Consider the following 24,714-nt stretch of genomic DNA (forward strand, 5'->3'; position numbering starts at 1 on the left):
CCTTCAAGATGTTTTTATTTGAAGACTGTAAGTTCCTCTGTGGGGCATACCAGGAGAGGCGGTCCCGTAGGTACGAGGGTCCTAGGCCGTATAGGGCTTTGAAGGTTAAAACCAGCACCTTAAACCTGATCCTGTACTCCACCGGGAGCCAGTGCAGCTGGTATAGCACCGGATGAATGTGATCTTGCAGCGAAGACCCCGTAAGGAGTCTCGCTGCGGCATTCTGCACCGGCTGGAGTTTCTGGGTCAGTCTCAAGGGCAGCCCCACGTAGAGCAAGTTACAATAATCCAGTCTGGAGATGACCGTCGCGTGGATCACAGTGGCTAGGTCAGGGCGAGAGAGGTAAGGAGCCAACTGCTTAGCTTGGCGGAGATGAAAAAATGCCGCCTTTGTTATAGCTGCAATCTGCGCCTCCATGGAGAGGGAGGTATTGAAGATTACACCCAAACTCTTAACGGACGGTGCTGGCACTAATTGCACCCCCGCAAGAGATGGGAGTTGCCCCCTCAATCCCATATCGTCCCGTCCCAGCCAGAGGACCTCTGTCTTCGAAAGATTTAACTTCAACCGGCTCCCACGTAACCATCCAGCCACAGCTTCCAAGCATCTGATCAGTGTGTCTGAGGCCGAGTCAGGATGGCCATCCATCAACAGATAGAGTTGGGTGTCATCAGCATACTGATGGCAGCCCAGCCCAAAACTCCGGACAAGCTGGGCGAGGGGGCGCATAAAGATGTTAAAAAGCATCGGGGAGAGTATCGCACTCTGGGGCACTCCACACACCAAGGAGTGGCGGGATGACAATTCCCCCCCAAGCACCACCCTCTGTCCCCGACCAGAGAGAAACGAGTGCAGCCATTGAAGGACTGTGCCCTGGATCCCCACGGTGGCAAGGCGGTGGTCCAGGAGTTCGTGATCGACCATGTCAAAGGCTGCTGACAAGTCTAGAAGAATCAGCAGCCCCAACCCGCCTCAATCCAGCTGCCTGCGGAGATCATCTGTTAGGGCGACCAGAGCCGTCTCGGTCCCATGACCAGCGCGGAAGCCGGACTGGAATGGATCCAGAGCCGATGTTTCATCCAGAAACCTACCAAGCTGTTCAGCAACCGCTCTCTCAATCACCTTACCCAGGAATGGAAGATTCGAAACCTGGCGGTAATTGGATAGATCTAAGGGATCTAATGATGTTTTCTTTAAAAGCGGGCGCACCACTGCCTCCTTCAGTTCCCCTGGGAATGTCCCGGTGCCAAGGGACAAATTGATGATATCCCCCAGGGGGGCCCGCACCTCATCTGGACACGCTCTAATCACCAGGACGGGCACGGGTCGAGAGGACAAGTGGTGGGCTTTCCAGCTCGGAGGAGTCTGTCCACATCGGCTGGGGATATCCGGTCAAAGTGGTCCAATACTGGACCTGAGGACAATCGAGGGGCCTCCAGTATCTTTATTGTATCCAAATTGGCAGGGAGGTCATGGCGAAGCAACAGGACCTTCTCCGCAAAAAAGCTCACAAATGCCTCACAGCTGTGTGTCAAATTGTTATTTAAATTTGGCTGTCCTTCGAGGGACGTTAAAGACCGAATTATACTAAATAATTGCGCTGGGCGAGAGCTAGCAGATGCAATGGAGGCCGAGAAGTATGACTTCTTAGCGGCCTTCACTGCCATCTCGTAGGTTTTCATAAAAACCCTATAAGATGTTCTTGAAGCTCCGTCACGGGCACCCCGCCGTACTCGCTCTAGCCATCTGAGGTCCCACTTCATTTTCCGGAGCTCCTCGGTAAACCAGGGAGCCCGGTTTCTGCGGGGTCGCAGAGGGCGCTTAGGTGCGATCTCATTGATGGCTGCCAGGAGCTGGGTATTCCAGCCCTCAACAAGCTCAGTCAATGAGTCGCCAGGGGGAGAAAGGTCCCACAAGGCTTGACGGAATCTATCAGGGTCCATCAGCCTCTGCGGGCGAGCCCAAATTGGCTCGCCACCTAAGCAGGGTGGGGATGGAACGTCAGTCCTAGCTTTCAGAGCGTAGTGATCAGACCATGGCACCTATATCGAAGGAAACATGATCACATCTATACCGACGCCAAAGATCAAATCCAGCGTGTGGCCTGCTTGATGTGTGGGGCCCGAAACAAACTGGGAGAGCCCTAGTGTTGCCATGGAAGACACCAGGTCCAGAGCCCGTGAGGAGGGAGTGGCATCAGCATGGATGTTGAAGTCCCCCAATACCAATAGGTTAGGGAACTCCAAGGCCCAGCCGGCCACCGCCTCCAGCAGGCCTGACAGGGTGGCTGCTGGTGCGCTAGGTGGCCGGTACACCAGCCAGACAACCAAGCTCACCTCGGAGCCCCACACTAGGCCAACACATTCAATGCCGGGGATCAATGGCGATGGTAGAGCCCTGAAAGAACAATCTTCCCGGATTAATAATGCCACCCTCCCCCCCCCCGGCCCACAGTCCGCGACTGGTGGAGGACGGAGAAACCCGGGGGCGCCATCTCTCGTAAGGTAACAGTATCCCCTTCGCGCACCCAAGTCTCCGTCACACAAGCCAGGTCGACCCCCTGTGAGATGAAGAAATTTCGCAGGGTGGTGGTTTTGTTGCCTATAGACCTGGCATTGCAAAACACCAGTGACGGAGGTGAGTAATCCTTGCTCACCCTACCCTCGTCTCTCGGGATGGGGTGCAGATTGGAAGGGGTACGAGCATATCCGTATCTCGATCCCCTTCGCCTATGACATCTACCCCCACTGCCATACCTCCCTCGCCCCTCCACAGTAGGAATCCCAAGCCTCATACTCACCTCCATTTACAAAAATATAAAAGCAAACAAACAAAAAACAATTACACCAAACAAAACCAATCCCCACCCCACTCAACAACCATCCCACCCCAACCCAAAACAAAACAAAACAAAATAAAAATACATGGATAAAAACCACCATTTATGATGGTACAAGAAAGTAAAAAGTAAAAACACTTTTAAAACACTTTAAAATATATAAAAACATTTTAAACATTTGCTGCAGCAGCACCAGTGTCCTTAAAGTTGTGGCAGTGGTGAGTGTGGGCCCCGCCCCCCGGGCCTGGTGGAGAATGGGCTTGCAGGGGGAAGAGCCCTCCCCACAAACTCACGGCAGAGCAGCAGCAGCAATCTGCAGAGCGGGAACCATTCTGATGAGACACAACTAGGGATAGGAGAGGAATTGAGTTCAATGAACATCTTAATAATTAAAAAAAACCCCACCTGATTCACAATTCCTGAAACAATTTGTGAGCCAAAATGCAGCTATCCTCTGACATTTGTACTTCTCTGAATTTTGCAATTCACTTCTCCAACCAAAAGCAAAGCTTTATCTTAAAATGACACTGGTCGCAAAAGTGAATACATTAGTGAAAATGAAATCAAAAAATATATTACATTAGGAGAAATAGCTGGGAAATCTGTGGATTAGCCAGAACTACTTACAAAAACGAGAGAAATGGACACTTGAGATGCTGATGAAGTTTTGTGAAGCCTTTTAGAAGAAAAAAAGGACACATGCTTGTGGAACTGAAAAGGGTAAAAAGGAAAGAAATCCATTTATGGCATATAAATGGACAATAGCATAATGTGCATCTCCAGCAGTTGTTGGTGAGGAGGAGTATCAGAGTTTCTCTGATCTCTTGCAACTGGTGTTGTGCAGCTTCCTGGGAGCAGGAGGAGGATGACTCCTGCTGCTGCATCTGCCCAGTTCCAACCTCCCTGCTGCTTCCCAGTGACACGTGGGAGACAAAGTCTGGCAAGTACCAAAGCCACTAGTGCAAAACTCCCCCAGATGCTTTTGTATCGGTTATATTTTTAACTTTCACCTCCTTTTTCAGAAAAATGAGCCAAAGTAAAAGAAAGCATGGACAACTCAGAAGATCATTATTGTACCTGAGGCAGAAGAGCTTGACAGCCCCCAGTCTTACTATACCTGTGGAATCTTGTAGACGCCTAAGACAGTAGCCATGTGGAGAGAGATGTCAGAGTCAACTCCTCCAATAACAGCAATATTTTCTTTTTCCTTGTCACATTTGAAGTTGGGGACAATCCTTTCTGTGATGGACAGATGTTTCAGGGTGTTCTGATAAGTCATCCTTGCATTTAAGTAGCTATCATAGACATGGAACCCAAAGGTCGTATTTGGTACAATATTAGGGTTCTTGTTTATTTCTTTCACAGCAAACACCAGGGAGAGGGTATGCTGGTAGTACTTCAGTATTTCTCTAATAAAAGAGTTATACTGTGTGTCAGAGGTATTCTCATCCTCTCCCTCTTAAGCACATAGGTAACTTCCTAGCTCACATGCATGTACATAAGTTGCCACATCCTCCTCTTAACTCCTTATTTCCTTTCAGCAACCAACGGACACTCAATGGATGAGAAGTTCCCAAGTCAGAAATTCTGACTGGTGCCTCTCAGATAGTTAGTGTTTGGTGTAGGTGGGGAGTAGAGACTAGAGCAGATCAGGTGGAACAGTATCTATTCTTTCACAGTTACTGGGTTTCCATCTTTCCCTCCTTCAAATAAAATTGTGGCTGTACAAAAAAATACTGCAGCCAATGTTAGTCATAAGAGAAAGTCCATTGTCATGAATAGTATGAATGTTAGGCCCAGAGCAAATGGAAGAATTCGCAAAGCAAGATATGCTGCCGAGCGAAGCAAAAAACGAGTTTTATCAAGAAAGATTGTACGACTGTGTCCAAAAACATTGGTGTTGTTTCCTGAAAGCAACAATCTCCTGATAACAGGAAGAAGTTGGCAATGGACAACACTAATTTAAAAAAACCCACTGACAAGAACAGGGAGGAGCTGGCAAAGGGACACGAATGTGTGATAAAGGTTTGGAAAATACTGTCTGTCTGCTTTGAAGTATCACTGCGAAGGGTTTTCTTGATGGTGGTCCAGGAGGAGAGCAGGAGGAAAGCAGTGGAGACAGCCCCTCTGCAGATAATCCATGGACGGCAATGGGAAAGAAGACTATAAAAAGGACCCCTTTGCATGCCCTCAGACTAGCGCTGCAGCTCGACACCCACAACTCTTGCATGAGGCTTGATCAACTCATGTGAAGGGCCTTGTAAGTATGGATGAATGAATGTTTGAGTGTTTGAACCTCTTGCTACCAATGTATTAATGTATACTTGACTATATGAAATAAATGTTACATGAAAGGTGTGTAAACCCAGATCTGGTCTCCGACGTGTGTTATTGAAAGTCTTATAACATATGGGATATCACTTATCTCTCCGGATTTCAAAAGAACCAAGTTACCACGGTTTGGTGACGTAAATGGCGCTGTGAGCAGGATTCCGAGAATGAGTGATATATACGTATTGAAGGATGACTAAATAGACCAGACTATGTTAGGTGTATTAATTTCAATGGGTCTCCTTTGCATATAACTAAATTTTGATACTTTGTTTTGCAAAAACAAGTTTGCAACTGCTGTTTATATTACCCAATATGGTTTACATTGCATAGTAGCAGGTATAATACAAAATCTATGATATTCATGTGTCACAGCATCTGTGTCTGTCAGGTTAAAAGAGAATGATTGTGAAAGTGAGGATCAAGCTTTGCTGCAAAGGGAAACAGACGTTAATGGTGTGAAAGGAAACACAGAGGGAGGTTGAGGATGAAGTTGGGAGAAAGTGGTGAGATCCATGGGATCAGATGATGAGAAAGAAGAACAGGCAGAAGATAGAAAGCCCAAGAAGCGGAATAAAGCAACAAAGAAGAAGATGACCAGATGACAATGTAAAGAGAAGAAAATAGATGTTTAACATTCCTACCTGACAAAAGACACATGGAAACATGTTCTGAGCATGACACTGTATGCTTGGTGCTCTTGTAGCATACATGAGCTCACCAAGGGTACGCTATGAAAGATAGAGTTTTTTACTTACAAAAGTTCATCTATAAGCTTTGTGTTTGGGTGCTCATGGAAATCTATTTCTTCAAATACAAAGCCAAAATAGGTAACAATTCCTCCAATGATTAGGTCCCCTCTCTGATAATTCTGGTATGGAAGCTGGAAAGGCTCCATCATGGTGCAACTAGCAGAGTGTTCCTTGCTCGCAGTTGGAGGCAATTGTAGCCACAGGAAGAGAAGAATCTGCAGCAGAAATGTTCCTACCATCTTGGAGCCAACAGGGATGTTGAAAGTCATATTTGTATCTCATCCTCCATAAACTGCATTGCAAGAACTCTCATTGAATGACTCTGGATTATTTTGATAAAGCAAAAATGCCAATGATCTGATCCATGAAAACCTGCATGTTTGAAATTTCCCATCAGGGCTCAGAATGACACAGGATTTATTTTATATACACTTCCGCACTCTGATATTGATTGTGTTCATGGCCTGATAAAATGTACATGGGGTTTGGCAAGATGGATGATGAGATAATTTGAGATAATTACTAAGTTATCTCCTTAGAGCATTGAGCTCTGTGACTTACAGTAAGATCAAAACAATAATGCATATTTGTTATTGAGTAGTTCTCTTGCCCCAGGCAAGCAAGCAGTCCAGCTGCAAACTCTTGATCTGAAGGGAGCTTCCTAGTTTTCCCAAAACTCTTTCTCAATCACACCTGCACCACTTTCCCCAACTGTACATGCGTCACCAATGAAGACATGATTTTCAGGGATGTTTCCTTGTACAAGAGTTAAGGGAAGGGAGAAAATAGTTAAAATAACACTGGCTCCAGTTGCAGGTGTAATACAGAATGTTACATTTCCTTACAGAAATGGTTAGTGTACGCAGACATCTGCTTTTCTAAACACTTCAGAAATCCCACATTGCATGGGCTAACAACTGAAACTGACTAGTTACTGTATATTAACAAATATAGATCAATGCCTATGGAAGTGGGGAATTTCCTTTTGTCATCTTAGAGTTGGAAAGCAATGTGAGGAACTCATGAAGGTGACAATGGAGGCTTAAATGCCGTGGTACAACTTGAAACATACAATACATGTGGTTGTGGCATGTGGGAAGGGAAAGGGCAGTAAGGTCATGAAATCGACAGAGTGACTGACAGAGACAAACTGAAGTTTGGATTTGATACCCCGCTTTATCACTACCTGAAGGAGTCTCAAAGCGGCTCACAATCTCCTTTCCCTTCCTCCCCCACAACAAACACTCTGTGAGGTGAGTGAGGCTGAGAGACTTCAGAGAAGTGTGACTGGCCCAAGGTCACCCAGCAGCTGCATGTGGAGGAGCGGAGACGCGAACCTGGTTCCCCAGATTACGAGACTACCGCTCTTAACCACTACACCACACTGGCTCCAATATTTCCTATTTATTGGGGGGGGGAGGTAATATATAAGATCCTTCTTGAGTTTTCACTGTTACCCTACAGCGTGAGGTTTGATATGAGTGTTTCTTTGAGCAATTGTTACATGGTCAAACACTCTTGGATTTGCAGATCATAAGGTGTCCCTGTTGATGGAAGCATCTAAGGGAAAGGCTATACTTGGAGACTAAAGGTTGGCAGGGTGTTATAAGTGCTCTTGAGGTCTTCATAATAATAATAATAATAATTTATTATTTATACCCCGCCCATCTGGCTGGGTTTCCCCAGCCACTCTGGGCGGCTTCCAACAGAGATGAAAAATACACTAAAATATCACATATTAAAAACTTCCCTGAAGAGGGCTGCCTTCAGATGTTTTCTGAATGTCAGGTAGTTGTCCATCGCCTTGACATCCGATGGGAGGGCATTCCACAGGGCGGGCGCCACCACCGAGAAGGCCCTCTGCCTAGTTCCCTGCAACTTGGCCTCTCGCAGTGAGGGAATCGCCAGAAGGCCCTCGGAGCTGGACCTCAGTGTCCGGGCAGACCGATGGGGGAGGAGACGCTCCTTCAGATATACTGGACCGAGGCCATTTAGGGCTTTAAAGGTCAGCACCAACACTTTGAATTGTGCTCGGAAACGTACTGGGAGCCAATGTAGGTCTTTCAAGACCGGTGTTATATGGTCTCGGCGGCCGCTCCCAGTCACCAGTCTAGCTGCCGCATTCTGGATTAGTTGTAGTTTCCGGGTCACCTTCAAAGGTAGCCCCACGTAGAGCGCATTGCAGTAGTCCAAGCGGGAGATAACCAGAGCATGTACCACTCTGGCGAGACAGTCTGCAGGCAGATAGGGTCTCAGCCTACGTACCAGATGGAGCTGGTAAACAGCTGCCCTGGATACAGATTTGACTTGTGCCTCCATGGACAGCTGTGAGTCCAAAATGACTCCCAGGCTGCGCACCTGGTCCTTCAGGGGCACTGTTACCCCATTCAGGACCAGGGAATCCTCCACACCTGCCCGCCTCCTGTCCCCCAAAAACAGTACTTCTGTCTTGTCAGGATTCAACCTCAATCTGTTAGCCGCCATCCATCCTCCAACCGCTTCCAGACACTCACACAGGACCTTTACCGCCTTCACTGTGTTGTTCCTCAGCAAGTAATCTGAGTTCCAATGAAGCTTCCCAGTTCAATGAAAAATGGAAAGCTGGTTCAAAGAGGAATTGTGGGTTTTGAGTTCCATTGGTATTTGACCCTTGTCGCTACTGGCTTATAAAAACTAGTAGGGAGAAGGCAGCCAGCTGGCTCAGGGTCACACCGTGAACTTCATGACTGATTTTAACCCTGATCTCCTAGGTCCACCTAATATCCCTCCACTTAATTCCACTTCCTGTAAAGAAGACATAGAAGTGAATAAGCTGGAGGAAGGCCATAGGGAGAACTCAGAATACATAGAACATAGCACTCAACTGTTCTCTTGTGAGCAGGGCACCCCAGATTTAAAGAAGTCAGCCTGGTCTCTGATTGGATCCAGGAATGTCCTGGGATCCGTGTGTCCTCCTTTGGGCAGCCACCATTGAGGAGCACAACTTTCTGCTCTTCTCGGTGTTTAAATAAGTTTAGCAACGAAAGAAGGCAGTTGTGGTGGCTGCTGGGAGAAGCCAGCCTCTCCTCCAATCAGAGCGTGCAGAGGAAGCTGAAAAACATTGATGTGCCAGGTTGGTAGAGCGAGGAAGCGAAGACAGCCCTTCTCTTCGCTTTGCTTCACCTTTCCCAGCCCCAGTGGATAACTGTGGCTTCCTGGCACCACTGGGGTGTGCAGAGCGCATGGCCCCTGGGAACTGTGAGCTCAGCAGGAAGGTGGCGGCAGCACATGGAAAGGAGTGGGCCATGAGTGGCTGCTGGCACAGGGGGAGCAGGAGGCAAAGGGGCTCTGGGTGCTCTCTGCCCCTCTGGCAGTGGTGGGGGCTGTTCAATGGCAGCTCTTTCCCTCCCTCCCACTGGGCTAGCACCAAGGAAGCTATGGCCTTCACAGTTCCTCAAGTGCTGGAGCCCAGTGGAGGAGAGGTGGTCACTGCCCCTGCTCCTCCTTCTCTCTGCTACTTCCACCTCATGCTCAGAGTGGTGCCTGAGCTGGGAGTGGTGCTGCAGTCTAGTGGTGAAAGGCAGCCCTGAGGAAGCCGTGGCCGCCAGAGCCCAGTAGAGGATAAGGGCAGTGCTGCTGCCGCTGCCAATACTACCGCCACTTCCACCTCCGGCATTTTGACTCGCGCCCATGTCCTGGATCCAAAGTGGAAAGTATGCATAGAGGCCCCGGTAGCTTAAGGAGCTACTGGGTGAGGTCCCATAGTCTGGAATGAATAGAAGGGAGCCCAATAGGGATGGGAGCTTCTAAATGAGAAATGTTGAAGGCCCAAAGGCAGACAATTCCAACAAGAAAGAAAAGTGGGAGGCATATAAGGAAACCGATGTGCTGCATAAGGAGCTTATAGATGAGCTGAGAGTTGGGAAGGACATGTGTAAGAAATGGAAGAAAGGGGAAATCACAAAGGAGGAAAATACAACAGTTTAGGATAAAGATCCAGGCTGGTTAAAGCTCAGAATAAACAAGAGAGGTTAAAAGTAATGCTAAATAACTACCAAAGAGGAAGACCAAGCAAGTGGTAGGTGACAGAGGGAAGGCAGAACTACTCAACACCTACTTTGCCTCTGTCTTCACCCAAAAGGAAAGCAGTGTCCAACCTGGAGATAACAAAATAAATGATGTAAGGATGGAGATGTAGCCCAAGATAGGAAAAGAGGAGGTAAGGGAACAGCTAGCTATTTTAAATAAATTCAGATCTCCAAGACCTGATGAGCTGCATCCAAGGTTACTGAAGGAGCTTGCAGGTGTAATTTCAGGGCCTTTGTCTAGGATCTTTGAGAATTCTTGGAGAATAGGTGAGGTCTCTGCAGACTGAAGGTAGGCAAATGTTGTTCCTATCTTCAAAAAGAGGGAACAAGAAGACCTGGGTAACTACCAAATGGTGAGCTTGACATCAAAACCAGGAAGGCTCCTAGAACACACAATGAAACAGTCAGTCTGTGAGCACTTAAAAAGGATGCTGTGATTAGCAGGACCCAGCATGGATTTCTCAAAAATAAGCACATCAGATGAATCTCATTTCTTAGTTTTTTTGACAGAGTTACATGCTTGGTGGATCAGGGGAATGCTGTGGACATAGTGTATCTTGATTTCAGAAAGGCTTTTGACAAAGTCCCCCACGATATTTTTGCGAGGAAGGTGGTAAATTGTGGGTTGAATGAGGGAACTGTTAGATGGATTTGTAGCTGGTTGTCTGACTGAACCCAAAGAGAACTCATTAATGGTTGCTTGTCATTCTGAGAAAAAGTGTCAAGTGGGGGCTGCAGGCTGCAACATCTTTATAAACAACTTGGATTAAGCAGTTGAGGCTCATCCAATTTGCAGTTGACAGCAAACTGAGAGGGATAGTTATAATAATAATAATAATTTATTATTTATACCCCGCTCATCTGGCTGGGTTTCTCCGGCCACTCTGGGCGGCTTCCAACAAAACACTAAAATACAATAACCTATTAAACATTAAAAGCTTCCCTAAACAGGGCTGCCTTCAGATGTCTTCTAAAAGTTTGGTAGTTATTTTTCTCTTCGACATCTGGTGGGAGGGTGTTCCACAGGGCGGGTGCCATCACCGAGAAGGCCCTCTGCCTGGTTCCCTGTAACTTGGCTTCTCACAGCGAGGGAACTGCCAGAAGGCCCTCGGCGTTGGACCTCAGTGTCTGGGCAGAACGATGGAGGTGGAGATGCTCCTTCAGGTATAGAGGACTGAGGCCGTTTAGGGCTTTAAAGGTCAGCACCAACACTTTGAATTGTGCTCGGAAACGTACTGGGAGCCAATGTAGGTCTTTCACAGAAGAAAAACTATTGTTCTCATCCACTCAATCCGCAAGAGCCTGTCTTTGCATGCAGGATAAGTCCCTAACTCATCAGTGGTTTGAGACCCATCAGCTACCCTCATCTAGTTTAGCTGGCCAGTCAAAGCCATTCCCAGAGTGTGGCTGCTGTCGCATACTCACAGCTTCTCGGAGCCACAGGCAAGCGCTGAGTGTAGGGTGGAGGGAAAGGTAGAACAAATACACCAGAAGGAGCTACCTCTCCCCTAACACCCCATATTTCTGATCCGAATAATAATAATAGCCTGCACATCTGACTAGGCTGACTCTGGGCCGCTTCCAACATATGTAAAAACATAATAAAACATAAAACATTTAAAAGTTTTCCTATACATATTTCCTTCAGATATTTTCTAAAGTTTAAACAGGGACACTAAGAGGCATTAAGTGAATTTTATTTTAACCACTCAATATACATGAACTAAATATGCATAAATACATAAAAGGTGCCATTTCCAGAAAGCGACTGCAACTGACTAGATTTATGCAAGGCACCCTACTCTGAAGAGGCTGGACTAAGACTGGCCTGAACTGCTGCTCTTGTAAAAGGTGGAGACCAAGGGTTGCATTCAACTTAATCCTGAATTATTAAACCTAAGTCAGTCATGCTCATTAAATTCAATGGATCTACTCTGAGTAGGATGAATATTGAAGACCACCCCAAGCCTCTTCTAATTTGACATATAGCCTTGCCCACCTCCATCACACGTGGAGGAAAGTGCAAAAGTTTTTCCATTTCCATGGGAGAGGGAGTACTATTTTTCCCTCTCTCCTGTGATTCTCTATAACTTTGAGCAGGATCAAAGAAGACATTTGCTATTGGGGGGGGGGACACATGATTTCTTTAACAATTATGAGTGAGTCATAAACAACAGCTGCCATAAATTATATCTCCTGTAATTATCAAATTAATCATAATCACAGCTATATTTCCCCAACCCAGGAGAGTTCAAGTGGGCACATTCAAAATGTAAACTAAGGCTATGGAAATGCAAGGCTCTTTCATCTGGTTGCTGATTCTTCAGCTCTGCCTTCTTCAAATCAGCTGCTTGAGTACTAATTTAAGGCAGAGACTCTATCATTACAAAGAGATGAAGTGTCCTTTGCAGTAAAGAGTTTTCCTGCAAGATGGTAGCATTTGAGATCTTACTATTAATACTGCTGCCTCTAACTACATGCAATATTCCTTTGGTTCAGTGCCCCACCAGTGACCCTCTTCCCATTCTTCCCAAATATTATCAGTCAGGAGACCTCATGGTTGCTGGCATCATGTCTCAGGTCTATACAGTCGTAAAGGAGATAACATTCAAAGAACGTCCCTCTGCTAAACTCTTTGATGACCAGATGTAAGGAACTGTGTTTATTTAACAATATAATGCATCCATATTAAATGTATTCATATTTTGCTGTTGGTGCAATCGGCTTTCCTTATAAGTAATTATTGTGCTTCTGCGTTTGATGTGCTTTTTTCTGGGGCGGGGAAGTGGGGACCTGAGAGCTTGAGCCCATTTCTGCTAAGAGTGTCTACCATAGTCTTAAATTAATGTTCATGAAGCAAGTCCAGTTTACCACATTTCCAACTTTAATAGTAGCAATGGCAGATGTATTTATTTTCTCTTGTGCATCATAGAATTTGTCCAACCGGATATAATTTGGGTGCAATTTGTAGGCGTGCTCACCTCCTCTAAGGAACAAGTTCTGTCATATTTCAGAATGATTGCTGCAGTGGTTCTCCTGCCTAAGCGGACTTGAGGGGGACACAATAGGAATTGTGGGGACAGGGGTGGAGGCTGAAAACAGATTATGCACTCTCAGGAAAGACTAAAGTGGGGGAAATCTCAGCCTGCCAGAAATGGCCTTGGTATCCCAAAGGTTGTGGTGGGGTGGGCAGATCACTCCACTGACTTGCAAAGGGGAAGGTGAGTGATGGAAATGGTAACCTGGATCCCCAGGATAAATGATGTGAATTAAATCTTACCCTTCCAATGAGGATCGGTTATCAAGGGAAGAAGGGCTGGGCTTTTCTTCCTCTCTATCCAGTTTTTTGGGATGTTGCTTCCTTTCCCTGGGAGAGTGACCTCTCCATTAATTGGAGACCACACCCCTTAATGAAAGATCACACCCCCCTCTTCAACTCAATCCCAGGCTGTTTCCCTTCTGAGCCTCATTTTTTTTTTAAGCAACAAAAAATTTGTTGCTTCAAGTTTCCAGGCACCTGAGTTCACTGAGGAACGATCAGATCTAATTCAAGATGCCTTGTTAATAGTATGCAAATGCAAGGATGTGAACACCTGAATCGCCTGTGCTGATTTATCAGCATTTGTAGTTGTAGTAGTAATCAAGCTTAGATTGCTCAAAGAGAGATGCTCCTACCTGCAGGCCATAGGGCCCTGGGGGCAGTGGATCAAGTGAGTAACGCATGGAATTTCAAAACCCCAACTTAGCATCTTATTGGGTGTGCTATATCTATTGTAGATCGCCATGAATTTGGAGTGAAAGGTGGTGTGAAGTATAATTGAAGCCTATTCTATGCATTTGAAATATTGCATAGGACTTGAGCAAGATAAGAATCAGAAGAAGCTTCTCTGGATTGACATGATAGAAATATTTCTTAACAGATTCAAAAAATAATATGGGATTCAAGGCTAAATGTCTGTTCTCATCTGATGTATTTTTCCCTCTTTAGAGAGATAAGTAGATATGTAGACAATGTCCTTTTCTATAGAAGATGCAAAATAAACCCCTCATTGCAGGCTCATGACACAACTCTACCAGCACATTGTGGCTTTGGTATTTGCTGTAATGGAGATAAATGACAACCCACAGAACTTGCCCAATGTCACCCTGGGATTCCACATCTTGAACAGCCATTTCATTGCAAGCTGGACCTATCATGGCTCCATGGAGCTGCTGTCTGGATGGGGCAAACTCATCCCTAACTATAAGTGTGGTGTTGAGAACAGTCCAGTAGCCGTCATCGGGGGACCAAATTCTGACATCTGTCTCCACATGGCAACGGTCCTGAGTATCTACAAGATGCCACAGGTAAGAGAGCCATTGGAGAAGCCATTCACGTTTCTCCTGCACTGCATCCTTTCATGTGCTGTAGCTTGAGGGATTCACAGAGATGTGTGCATTGAGTGTGGCCATTTAGGATGCTATTCACATTTCTGTTGGGTTCTATCCCTTAAGGCCCCAGGTTGATATTACAAAGTGTGAATGACTCACAATGAACAAAACTTATCCCTGCACATAATACACCAGAATACAAGGAACAACCATTCTGTCTTGAATTCTGCATGACATGTTTGATTTCTCAGTGCAGGGAAGGCTAATTCCCCCCTCTCCAATATTTAAGCATTCCAGGACAAAATCCATGATTGAGGTTCAGATGCAGTCCAGTCATCAAAAATCATCATTGCTTGAATTGGGCTCAATGGCCTTTACAAATGCATTTTAATTTTATTTTTTCCCAGTTTATGGTTCAAAGAGCTGTCCTATGGATTCTTCAACAGAAACTAGCTATATTTGCTCTTTATTCTGTGTTCACATGTCTGATACTGTTTGCTTATATGTTCTGATGGTGACATTCACATAGGAAATTTAAGGGAGAAGTGACCCCTGCTGTGCTTTTCCCTTTATTGAAAATATAAGGGCAGCAAAGACCTTAGACTCTATGGGTGTCTGAGCGGGGAAAAAATGTATAAATTTAAGTATTTCAAGAAATCTAGCCACTCCATATAGGGCCCCAATATTCAACATTTATGTGTGTGTGCTTTGTTTTTTTTTTAAAAAAAATTAAATTTTCTCTGTGCAGTCTCATCTGTGTTCATTCACCATAAGAGGGTATATACAAACACCAAAGTGGATGGAATTTGCAAGCATAATTTTTACAATCATTTTCAGTTCATCTATGGCTCTTCTCCTATGCTGAGTAACCATATCCAAGAAGAGTTCTTTCACCGAATGTTCCCTGATGTGGCTCATCAGTATAATGGGATTCTCCAGCTACTGCTGCATTTCAGCTGGATGTGGATTGGGTTGGTGACTCTGAGTGATGACAACGGAGAGAGATTTGTACAAAACATCCTTCCCATGTTTGCCGGAAGAGGTATTTGCTGTGATTATACAGAAACATTTCCCAAACTAACCTTTTCAGGTGAGTCTCTGGAAATGGTGGAAGAAGGTTCTAAAATAATCAGTGTTATTATGGGCAGCACCGCCAATGTCGTGGTTCTGATTGGTGAAATTCAGACCATGATGGTACTGAGAGTAATGCCGACCTTGGCAGAAACAATCAATATGCCAGTGGACATCAAGGCAAAAGTCTGGATTATGACAGCCCAGATGGATTTTACATCGTTTTCCTTTCAAAGAAATTGGGACATACACTTTCTCCATGGTGCCATTTCGTTTGCAGTTCATTCAGCTAATCATCTAGGATTCCAGAAATTTCTTCAGAAGAGAAACCCTGTCACAGAAAGGGAGGATGGCTTCATCAGAACTTTCTGGGAAGAGGCATTTCTTTGTTCTTTTGAAAAGAAAGACAATGATCTCTGCACTGGGACAGAGAAGCTTGAGGCTCTTCCTGGGTCTGTCTTTGAAAGGAGCATGACTGCCCACAGCTACAGCATCTACAATGCAGTCTTGGCAGTGGCACATGCTTCACAAAACATGCATTTCTCCAGATTCAAACACAGTGTAATGATGGATGAACTAAGAGGGAATAGGCTGCATCCACAGCCATGGCAGGTAATGTCCCTCTATTGCTAATATAGAATAGTTCGCCATCTTTCAGGGTGCAAAAATAGTTCCTTGACTGTTTAGAAAGCTCTTTTTCTTGTTGTTGTTTAGTCATTTAGTCATGTCCGACTCTTCGTGACCCCCTGGACCAGAGCACGCCAGGCACTCCTGTCTTCCACTGCCTCCCGCAGTTTGGTCAAACTCATGCTGGTAGCTTCGAGAACACTGTCTAACCATCTCGTCCTCTGTCGTCCCCTTCCCCTTGTGCCCTCCATCTTTCCCAACATCAGGGTCTTTTCCAGGGAGTCTTCTCTTCTCATGAGGTAACCAAAGTATTGGAGCCTCAGCTTCAGGATCTGTCCTTCCAGTGAGCACTCAGGGCTGATTTCCTTCAGAATGGATAGGTTGGATCTTCTTGCAGTCCACGGGTCTCTCAAGAGTCTCCTCCAGCACCTTATTTTTTTTCTTTTTCTTCTTATCCTCATCTTTCAGCATAAATAGGACTGCTATCTGATAGGACTGCTTTATCTTTCATTTTAAAACACATGGGGCAAATCTGCAACATTAAATCCCTCTTGTTTCACTTTAAGAGCCATGGCTTCCACCAAGGAATCTTACAAATGGTAGTTTCTTAATGGTCTCCTCACAACTCTCAACTCCTTTAAGCAACCTCCCTTTCCATAATTCTTTGGGGGAAACCATGACTGTAACAAGGGTTCTTTAAATGTATGGTGTGGATGAGCTGTTAGAATTACTGTGATTAGAATCCGTGATCTCTACCTTGTGCAGAGTTGAAATGAATCTTCTCCACCTCTGCTGGCTTCTGGGATATCTTCCAGAGAATAAAAGGCTAAAAAGTAAGCCCTACACAGTTCCAGAGTGGAGTCTCTTAGGCGGATGGATGTTATTTTCTATGCTTCCTTCTGGCAACCCCTGAAACCAAGCTGGTGCCAAACATCCTGCTCTGCTTTCCTTTTGACCACATCAGCAAGACTGCCAGGCTTGCACCCCAGCAAGGTCACCTCAGAGCTGCTAACACAGCGGGTTGACTTCACCCCTGGAGCCACACTCCATTGTTCTCAAGACAAACAGATGCCAACAATTGGAGGGACAGAATAACATCCTATTATACATCTGTCTCTTTCTAATACCCTCGTGGATTTCTTCTCTCTTCTCTTCACTTATTTAGCTCCACCACTTTCTGAGAGGCATCTCATTTAACAATAGTGCCGGGGAAGAGGTTTCATTTAGCCAGAAGGGGGATTTGGTAACTGAATTGGATATCATCAACTGGATCACATTCCCAAATGACTCCTTTTTCAGAGTTAAGGTCGGAATGATGAACCTCCAGGCTCCCCCAAGCAAGAGACTCTCCATTCATGATGATACCATCACATGGCCCATCAGGTTCAACCAGGTAAGGTCCATTTCAGAGTGTCCCAAGACATTTCCTCAATGCTAATAAAAAGGGGGTCCACTATTCAAACTCTGAAACATCTATTCCACGATGCAACTAGTTGTGATTTAACTCACCTCCTGAAGAAGACAGGGAACCAACATTCAACTGAAAACAGCACAGGCAGTGGAAAGCTTAAAATGGCAAAATGTGATATAGAAAGAAGTTGGATAGGTGGGCTTATTAATAACTGAATTTTAAAAAGAAAACAAAGTACAGAAGAACCTCATCACTGTTCTTCATTGTTACCCCAAACATTGCTGCAGCATAACATAACAATACCTTGTTTGGACCGCTGAGATCCTCAGATAATGTTCAAAGGAGCCCACAGCTAAAAAATTAACATAGTTAGGAAGTGATGAAGCAAATGGCATCACCCAAAGTAATTGTGAGAAGAAAGGAAGACACCCAGAACCAGGAAACACTGGCAACTTGGATGAAGAGCAGAAACACCCCAGAACCTAAGGGTGAGGTGTGAGCCAAAGTTCTTAAAGGCCCCATAAAAGTGGGTTCAGGGTGTTTGTGGCCTGATCAGTGTTCAGCATGGGACATTCAGTATCAGACAGTGGGAGGGCAATTGCTGTGAAGCAAACAACAGAAGGACCAAGGGCAGCAGCTCCTTGGGATGTGAATGGTCATCCTGATCTGATTGGCACTTCAGACTTCCTGCCAGTGTGAGAAACAGGGGGGTAAATTTGGCTCCATCTGAGGAACAGGTATGGCATGTTTAAGTCAGAAATTACCATCTTCTTTCCTTTTTTGGACAGGCACAACCCCTTTCTCTGTGCAATGAGAATTGCCAATTGGGCTACAGTCGGACCAAGAAGGAAGGGAAGCTACCTTGCTGCTATGATTGCATCCCGTGTCCAGAAGGGAAGATTTCAGATCAGAAGGGTTGGAGATTTTTTATTTATTTTGGGGGTATACTAGTTATAAGAATTGTCAAGAATGATCCAGTACATGAAAATTAAAATAAGTAGAGAAGGAAGGAAAGAGAATGGTGTCCAATGATACCAGTAAGATGTACCTGTTTTGGAGCATAGTCTCATATGCTCGTGGAATGCAGAGGTAAGGATTTCAGCATAGCAGGAGATGATGGAAACAGGGAGAACTTATGATTGGTGATATCCAGGTGATGAACTTCTCTTCTTTCAGTTGTAGTGAAGACCTGCATTGCTCTGGAATCCTAAGTAAATAAAGCCCTCTTGTATATAGAAATAATTGGGCCAAATAGCAGTATATATTTTACCAGTACTGATCCAGCAGCCATCATTCAAGGTTTTCTGGCCATTTGCCTTGATTTCTTCTGGGCACAAAACGCTTCACAAGTACAGTATAGCATTTTTCTTTTTTCTTTTTCAGACATGGACGACTGCTTTGAATGCTCTGAAGATCAGTATCCAAACAGTGACAAGGATGGATGCCTTCCAAAAGATAAAATTTTCTTGTCTTATGGAGAACCGTTGGGGATCAGTCTGGCCACTTTTGCTGTCTGCTTTTCTTCCATCACAGCTGCAGTGCTTGGAATATTCGTGAAACACAAGGCGACTCCCTTAGTCAAAGCCAACAACAGGAACCTGACCTACGCTCTCCTCCTCTCCCTCCTCCTCTCCTTCCTTTGTGCTTTGCTCTTCATTGGCCAACCTAACAAGCTGACATGCATCCTACGGCAAACTGCTTTTGGCATGATCTTCTCAGTTGCCATTTCATGCATATTGTCCAAAACCGCCATTGTGATTGTGGCTTTCATGGCTACCAAGCCAGGGTCCCGAATGAGGAAGTGGCTGGGGAAACAATTGGCCAGCTCCATTGTTCTTTCCTGCTCCCTTATTCAAGCCACAATCTGTAGCATATGGCTGGCAACTTCTCCTCCTTTCCCAGACGTTGACATGCACTCAATGACTGAAGAAATAATACTAGAATGTAATGAAGGCTCCACTCTTATGTTTTATTGTGTCCTGGGATTCATGGGTTGGCTGGCCATTGTGAGCTTCACGGTGGCTTTCCTAGCTAGAAAGTTGCCTGACAGTTTCAATGAAGCCAAATTCATCACCTTCAGCATGTTGGTCTTTTGCAGTGTGTGGCTCTCCTTTGTTCCAACCTACTTGAGCACCAAGGGCAAATACATGGTGGCTGTGGAGATCTTCTCCATCTTGGCCTCCAGTTTTGGGTTACTGGGTTGCATCTTTTCCCCCAAATGCTATGTTATTTTACTGAGGCCTGAGCTGAACAGCAGGGAGCAGTTGATTAGAATAAAGAATTAAGAACTGACAAGAGTGACTCACTGGTCCAGGCAATTCTTTGTCATTGGAAATACTTCTTTCCAGATCATTGTCAGTTGGATATGAATTAACTGAACACATGAAGTTAATATAAACTGAGTTCCATATTTAAGTTTGGTCCTGGTTCATCATATCTCAATCGACCATGATTTATCCATACACGTGGCACCTCATTTGTTTCCACTACTCTCCATAGTCCTGACAGCAATGTAATCATTGTGAAACCAAAGGGAGTATTTTGTGGGGTTATTAACTGACATATAATTTCTCAACCCACCACCAATTATCTACACACCCAATATTACATATCACAATATAACACACACACACACCCCGCCTGCTGATAATAGTTCTTCAATAGCTCTGTTAGATCTGCTTGAGTGGATTGAGAAGAGTGATAAGGGATGCAAACTCATCCATTGGATACAAACTTTTTGACCCTGCCTTAATATATTAAAATTTATTCAGAAAAAGTTGCAAATATGCACAGGAACACATATATTTGACTCACAATAAATACCTTGCCATCCCGCTCAGGAAAATCTTGCTGAGACCTGAACAAAAAGCAACTTGTTTTCTTTTGTAGAGTCCCAGAAGAACTACAGTTTATGAGTGACCCATGAACTACACCAGAATTACCCAATTTACCATAATTGCATCTCTTAATTCTTCTAGTTCCATGGTTCCCAACGTGGGGCACAGGGGGGCAATTTGATTTTTAAGGGGGGCAGTTTGAGAATGAATTATGAACAGTTAATGGTATTTTAGGCTTCCTCCAAGCAAACAGGAATTCACTCTTTGAATAATAAAAATTATATGTCACACGGAGGGAGGCCTCAAGATTTTAGAGATGCTGAGATGGAGCATGCTGAGATGGAGACCGCTGACTTTCTTCCCTGAAATTCGGACTTTAATTAATGCGTGAGTAGAATGGAATTTGAACTTTAAAATTTTTACCCTTGAATTCGGTACGATCGGGGGATGTGCTAAAGGGAAGTCCGCACCCCCCTGCTTACAGAAGATTTAAAGCAAGGATCGGAGAACTAAGGTGGAGAGTTTTTTCTTTTTGGTGTTTTTTTAAAAGATAATATTTTCATGAATTTGACAGAAGAAGATTTGTGCTGGAGAGTAAGAGTGGAATTTTAGAAGCTTTTGTTTAAACCCCCCCAGACCCGGGAGTGTCCTGTATGTGAGCTGGAGAAAAAGGAACAAGGAGTTTGACAGCTGTCAAAGGAGCTGTCAAACGGGCAGTGAAAGTTAAAAATTTTATTATTTAACACTTTTCTGGACTAAATTTGTTATATTTGAACTAAAGTGGTTGGGAACAAAGCAGTGAAACCACAAAGTAACAGACTGTTGGGAAAAGACTATTAAGTAACCAGAATCCCCCTAGGGGAAACATTGAAACACTACAAAGGCTGCAGATGGAAAATTACAGGCAGAGATAGAAAGAATGTTCTTTCTCGTGGGAAAGTTGCAGGAGCAGACTACGGCTATGAGTAAACAACTTATAACCTTGAACTCTAAAATAAGTGACTCTGCTGAATGCACAATGGATTTGACTGGGAAAAAACCTGCAGCTGAATTAGAAGAGATAACTTCGGAACAGGAGGAGAGGGAACAAGGGCCAGTACAGATGGAGAGTACCAACCAGAAGCCTACATTGCCAGAACACAAAGAAGAAGACCTTTGGATTACAAATTTGTGAAAGATGCGAAAGAGGAGGGAGGAAGCCCCTGGAACATTTGGAATATTTGTATTTAAAAGAAATAAGAAATATGATTGGGGCTTCCTCTTTGAGTTTGAGTATGGATTAGCTGACCTTTCGCAGCAGCTGGTACCAAGTACTTTGGATGGAAGAAAATCTGATGAGACTGAGCTAGAACTCCTTCGAGACCCGAGGACCAACAAAGAGGGTTACCAACAAAATCGGCAGAGAGAGACTGACAGAGACTTAAAGGCCTCAGATGTGAGGAATCCAGGCTAAAAACTGTTTTTGTGGACATGGGGACATTGAGAAGGGACAGAAACCGGGGCGGGGGGGGGGGGAAGAATTTTTAAAAATATGTTTATGACTTTTGTGTTTGATTATTATGACCTATTTTTAAGATAAAAGGGAAATTCGTGGAAGGAATTCGAGTCGACCTTAGAAAAGGATTAAATGTTTATAAGAAAACTGGATAAGTAAAATTTGGCCAAGTAATAAGAATTAAGTATTTATTTAAAAATATATATATATAATAATAATATGTAAAGGATGAGAGATATGAACTTGCTGAGCTAATTTAATTGAATTAGGATGTATGAAGGGGGGGTGGGGGGAGGTCAAGAACTGGGGTTAGGAAAGTAAGGATATGAAACTTTATATGTGTCGTTTTTGTCTGTGTGTGTGTGTCTGTGTTTATAAAATGTGAAAACTCAATAAAAATTTTATAAAAAAAAAAAAAAAATAACAAGAATAAGACTAAAATGCTGACCAAAAATGTAACTAAAGAAGATATAATGGATTTAGAACAAAAAAACGGGAATTATGACAGCAAAGAAGGTGAAGTACCTTGGAGTGTGGATCACAGCTAAAAATATCAACTTATATAAGGACAACTACGAGGTCACGTGGAAGAATATTAAGAAAGATTTAGAAATCTGGGAGAGAATGAGATTATCCTTTTTGGGGAGGGTAGCGGTTATTAAAATGAATGTTCTGCCCAGAATGTTACGTGGAAAACTGAACAAGGCATTAAACTTAAACCTTATGAAGAGATAAAGAATGCATTTACAGGGTGGCTGCAATACCACCAGGTAAATGATCTGCTAAAAGAAGATAAAAAGAAACTAGGATTTGAAGATAAAAAATCTAAATTCAATGTCGAAGTTATAGAAGGTAAAAATAAAACATTGTCCAGGATGTATGATATTTTACTAGAGTGGTTCACAAAAGACGAGGAGGTGAAGGAGGTCATGACTAAATGGGCGATAGATATTGGCTATAACATTGACTTTGAGAGATGGCTGGAATTGTGGAATGTCAATATGAAGTTCACGGCATGTACGGCATTAAGGGAAAACCTGTGGAAGATGATCTACAGGTGGTATCACACACCAGTGAAGCTAGCTAAGATCTATAGACTGAAGAACAAAAGATGCTGGAAATGCAGGTAGGTAGAAGGAGACTTCTACCATATGTGGTGGTCATGCAGCAAAGTGAAAGGATTTTGGGAATCGATCTACAACAAGCTTAAAAAAAAATTTAAATACACTTTTCCCAAAAAGCCTGAAGCTTTTCTGCTAGGAATGATGGGCAAAGAAATTAAAAAAGAAGATAAAACATTATTTTTATACGCCACAGCAGCCACAAGAATTATGTTAGCACAAAACTGGAAAACGGAGGTAATACCCACTATAAATGACTGGCAGGTTAAAGTGATAAACTATGCCGAGCTGGCTAGGATAACAGGAAGATTAAGGGATCAAGACGAACAGAAATTTCATGATAATTGGAACAAATATTTGACGTATATTGGAACTAAATTTCAGATGACACTGAAATTGTCTAACAGTAAATGATTATTATGTAAAAGAGATAAAATACGTGACCATAAAACTTATTTGATACTTACCAAAGGAGTGGAGGGAAGTCCAAGGCTGGGCAGAGCCTATTTCAACTTTGTATACGATGTATGGAACGGATATAATATGTGCAAGCTATGTAATGGATTTTGTATATGCCTATATGTATATATAGGGACGCAGGTGGCGCTGTGGGTTAAAGCCTCAGCGCCTAGGGCTTGCCGATTGAAAGGTCGGCGGTTCGAATCCCTGCGGCGGGGTGCGCTCCCGTTGCTCGGTCCCAGCGCCTGCCAACCTAGCAGTTCGAAAGCACCTCCGGGTGCAAGTAGATAAATAGGGACCGCTTACCAGCGGGAAGGTAAACGGCGTTTCCGTGTGCGGCTCTGGCTCTGGCTCTGGCCAGAGCAGCGATGTCACGCTGGCCACGTGACCCGGAAGTGTCTCCGGACAGCGCTGGCCCCTGGCCTCTTAAGTGAGATGGGCGCACAACCCCAGAGTCTGTCAAGACTGGCCCCTACGGGCAGGGGTACCTTTACCTTTACCTTTATATGTATATATATCTAAGATCAATAAAAATTTATCGGTATAATTGGTGGCATTATTTCACACATCTTCCGTTTTTTAAGTACGCTAAACTTCAAACAATGTCTCTCTTCTGAGCTCTTTGATGACCTTGTGTAAGGAGTTGGGTTTTCTTAAACATATCGTGTATCTGTCCTGATATTCTTCTTTTTCACAGCTTCGTTTTATATGCATTTCCAGCTTATATGGAATATCTTCTGCATGACAGCATTCTGCTCTGTATATGCATTAATTAAATGGTACATTTATTCTCTCTCAGTTTTGCCTCAGTGTATTAGAACAGCTCCTGTGGGTGATCATAAAAGGCACTGTCTGAATTATCTTGTTACAGCTGAGTTGTCATAAGCTAGAATTTTCTGAAACATTTTCAGATTTTTATTTTTATTTTTTATTTTGAAACTTTCCACACCATTGCAGAATTACAACCCTCTCTTGGGGAAAAATAAAGTGGGAAAATGACCTCCATGGTTTAGCCATCTGTGAATAGGGCGGAGAACATTAGGTGCAACTGTTAATCTAGTTTCAGAATTTTTTAGTATTATTTAATACAGTCAAACCTCTTCTTACATCTTCTTACATCTGCATCCACTTGAATCTATTTTGCCCAACATCCGCAGCAAACCCGGAAGTAACCTGCGGGTTTGTGGCCCGTTGTGCAGGCACAAGAGTGGCGATCGCCACCCACGCCTGTGTACAACAGCATCTCTCCCAGTGACCCGTTTTGACCTCCAGACGGACCTCCGGAATGGATTATGGTCACAGGTAGAGGTTCCACTGTATCTAATATTTTGA

The 24,714-nt window shown here is 44.1% G+C and overlaps 1 protein-coding gene and 1 long non-coding RNA gene across 2 annotated transcripts in view; both read left to right on the forward strand.

The window, feature by feature from the left end:
• Window positions 1-24,714, forward strand: part of LOC307205071 — a 280,556-nt gene that overhangs the window by 242,416 nt on the left and 13,426 nt on the right. The window lies entirely within an intron of this gene.
• LOC307205216 (vomeronasal type-2 receptor 26-like) lies at window positions 12,421-19,755 on the forward strand (the record flags this gene model as incomplete). Its single annotated transcript, XM_079957413.1, has 6 exons — window positions 12,421-12,638; window positions 14,046-14,337; window positions 15,199-16,044; window positions 17,225-17,452; window positions 18,259-18,385; window positions 18,854-19,755. The coding sequence occupies 6 exons, from the start codon at window positions 12,421-12,423 to the stop codon at window positions 19,753-19,755; spliced, it is 2,613 nt and encodes an 870-aa protein (XP_079813539.1).

This window comes from Podarcis cretensis (genome assembly GCF_951804945.1).
Source record: "Podarcis cretensis genome assembly, chromosome: 16".
NCBI classification, from domain to species: Eukaryota; Metazoa; Chordata; class Lepidosauria; order Squamata; family Lacertidae; genus Podarcis; species Podarcis cretensis.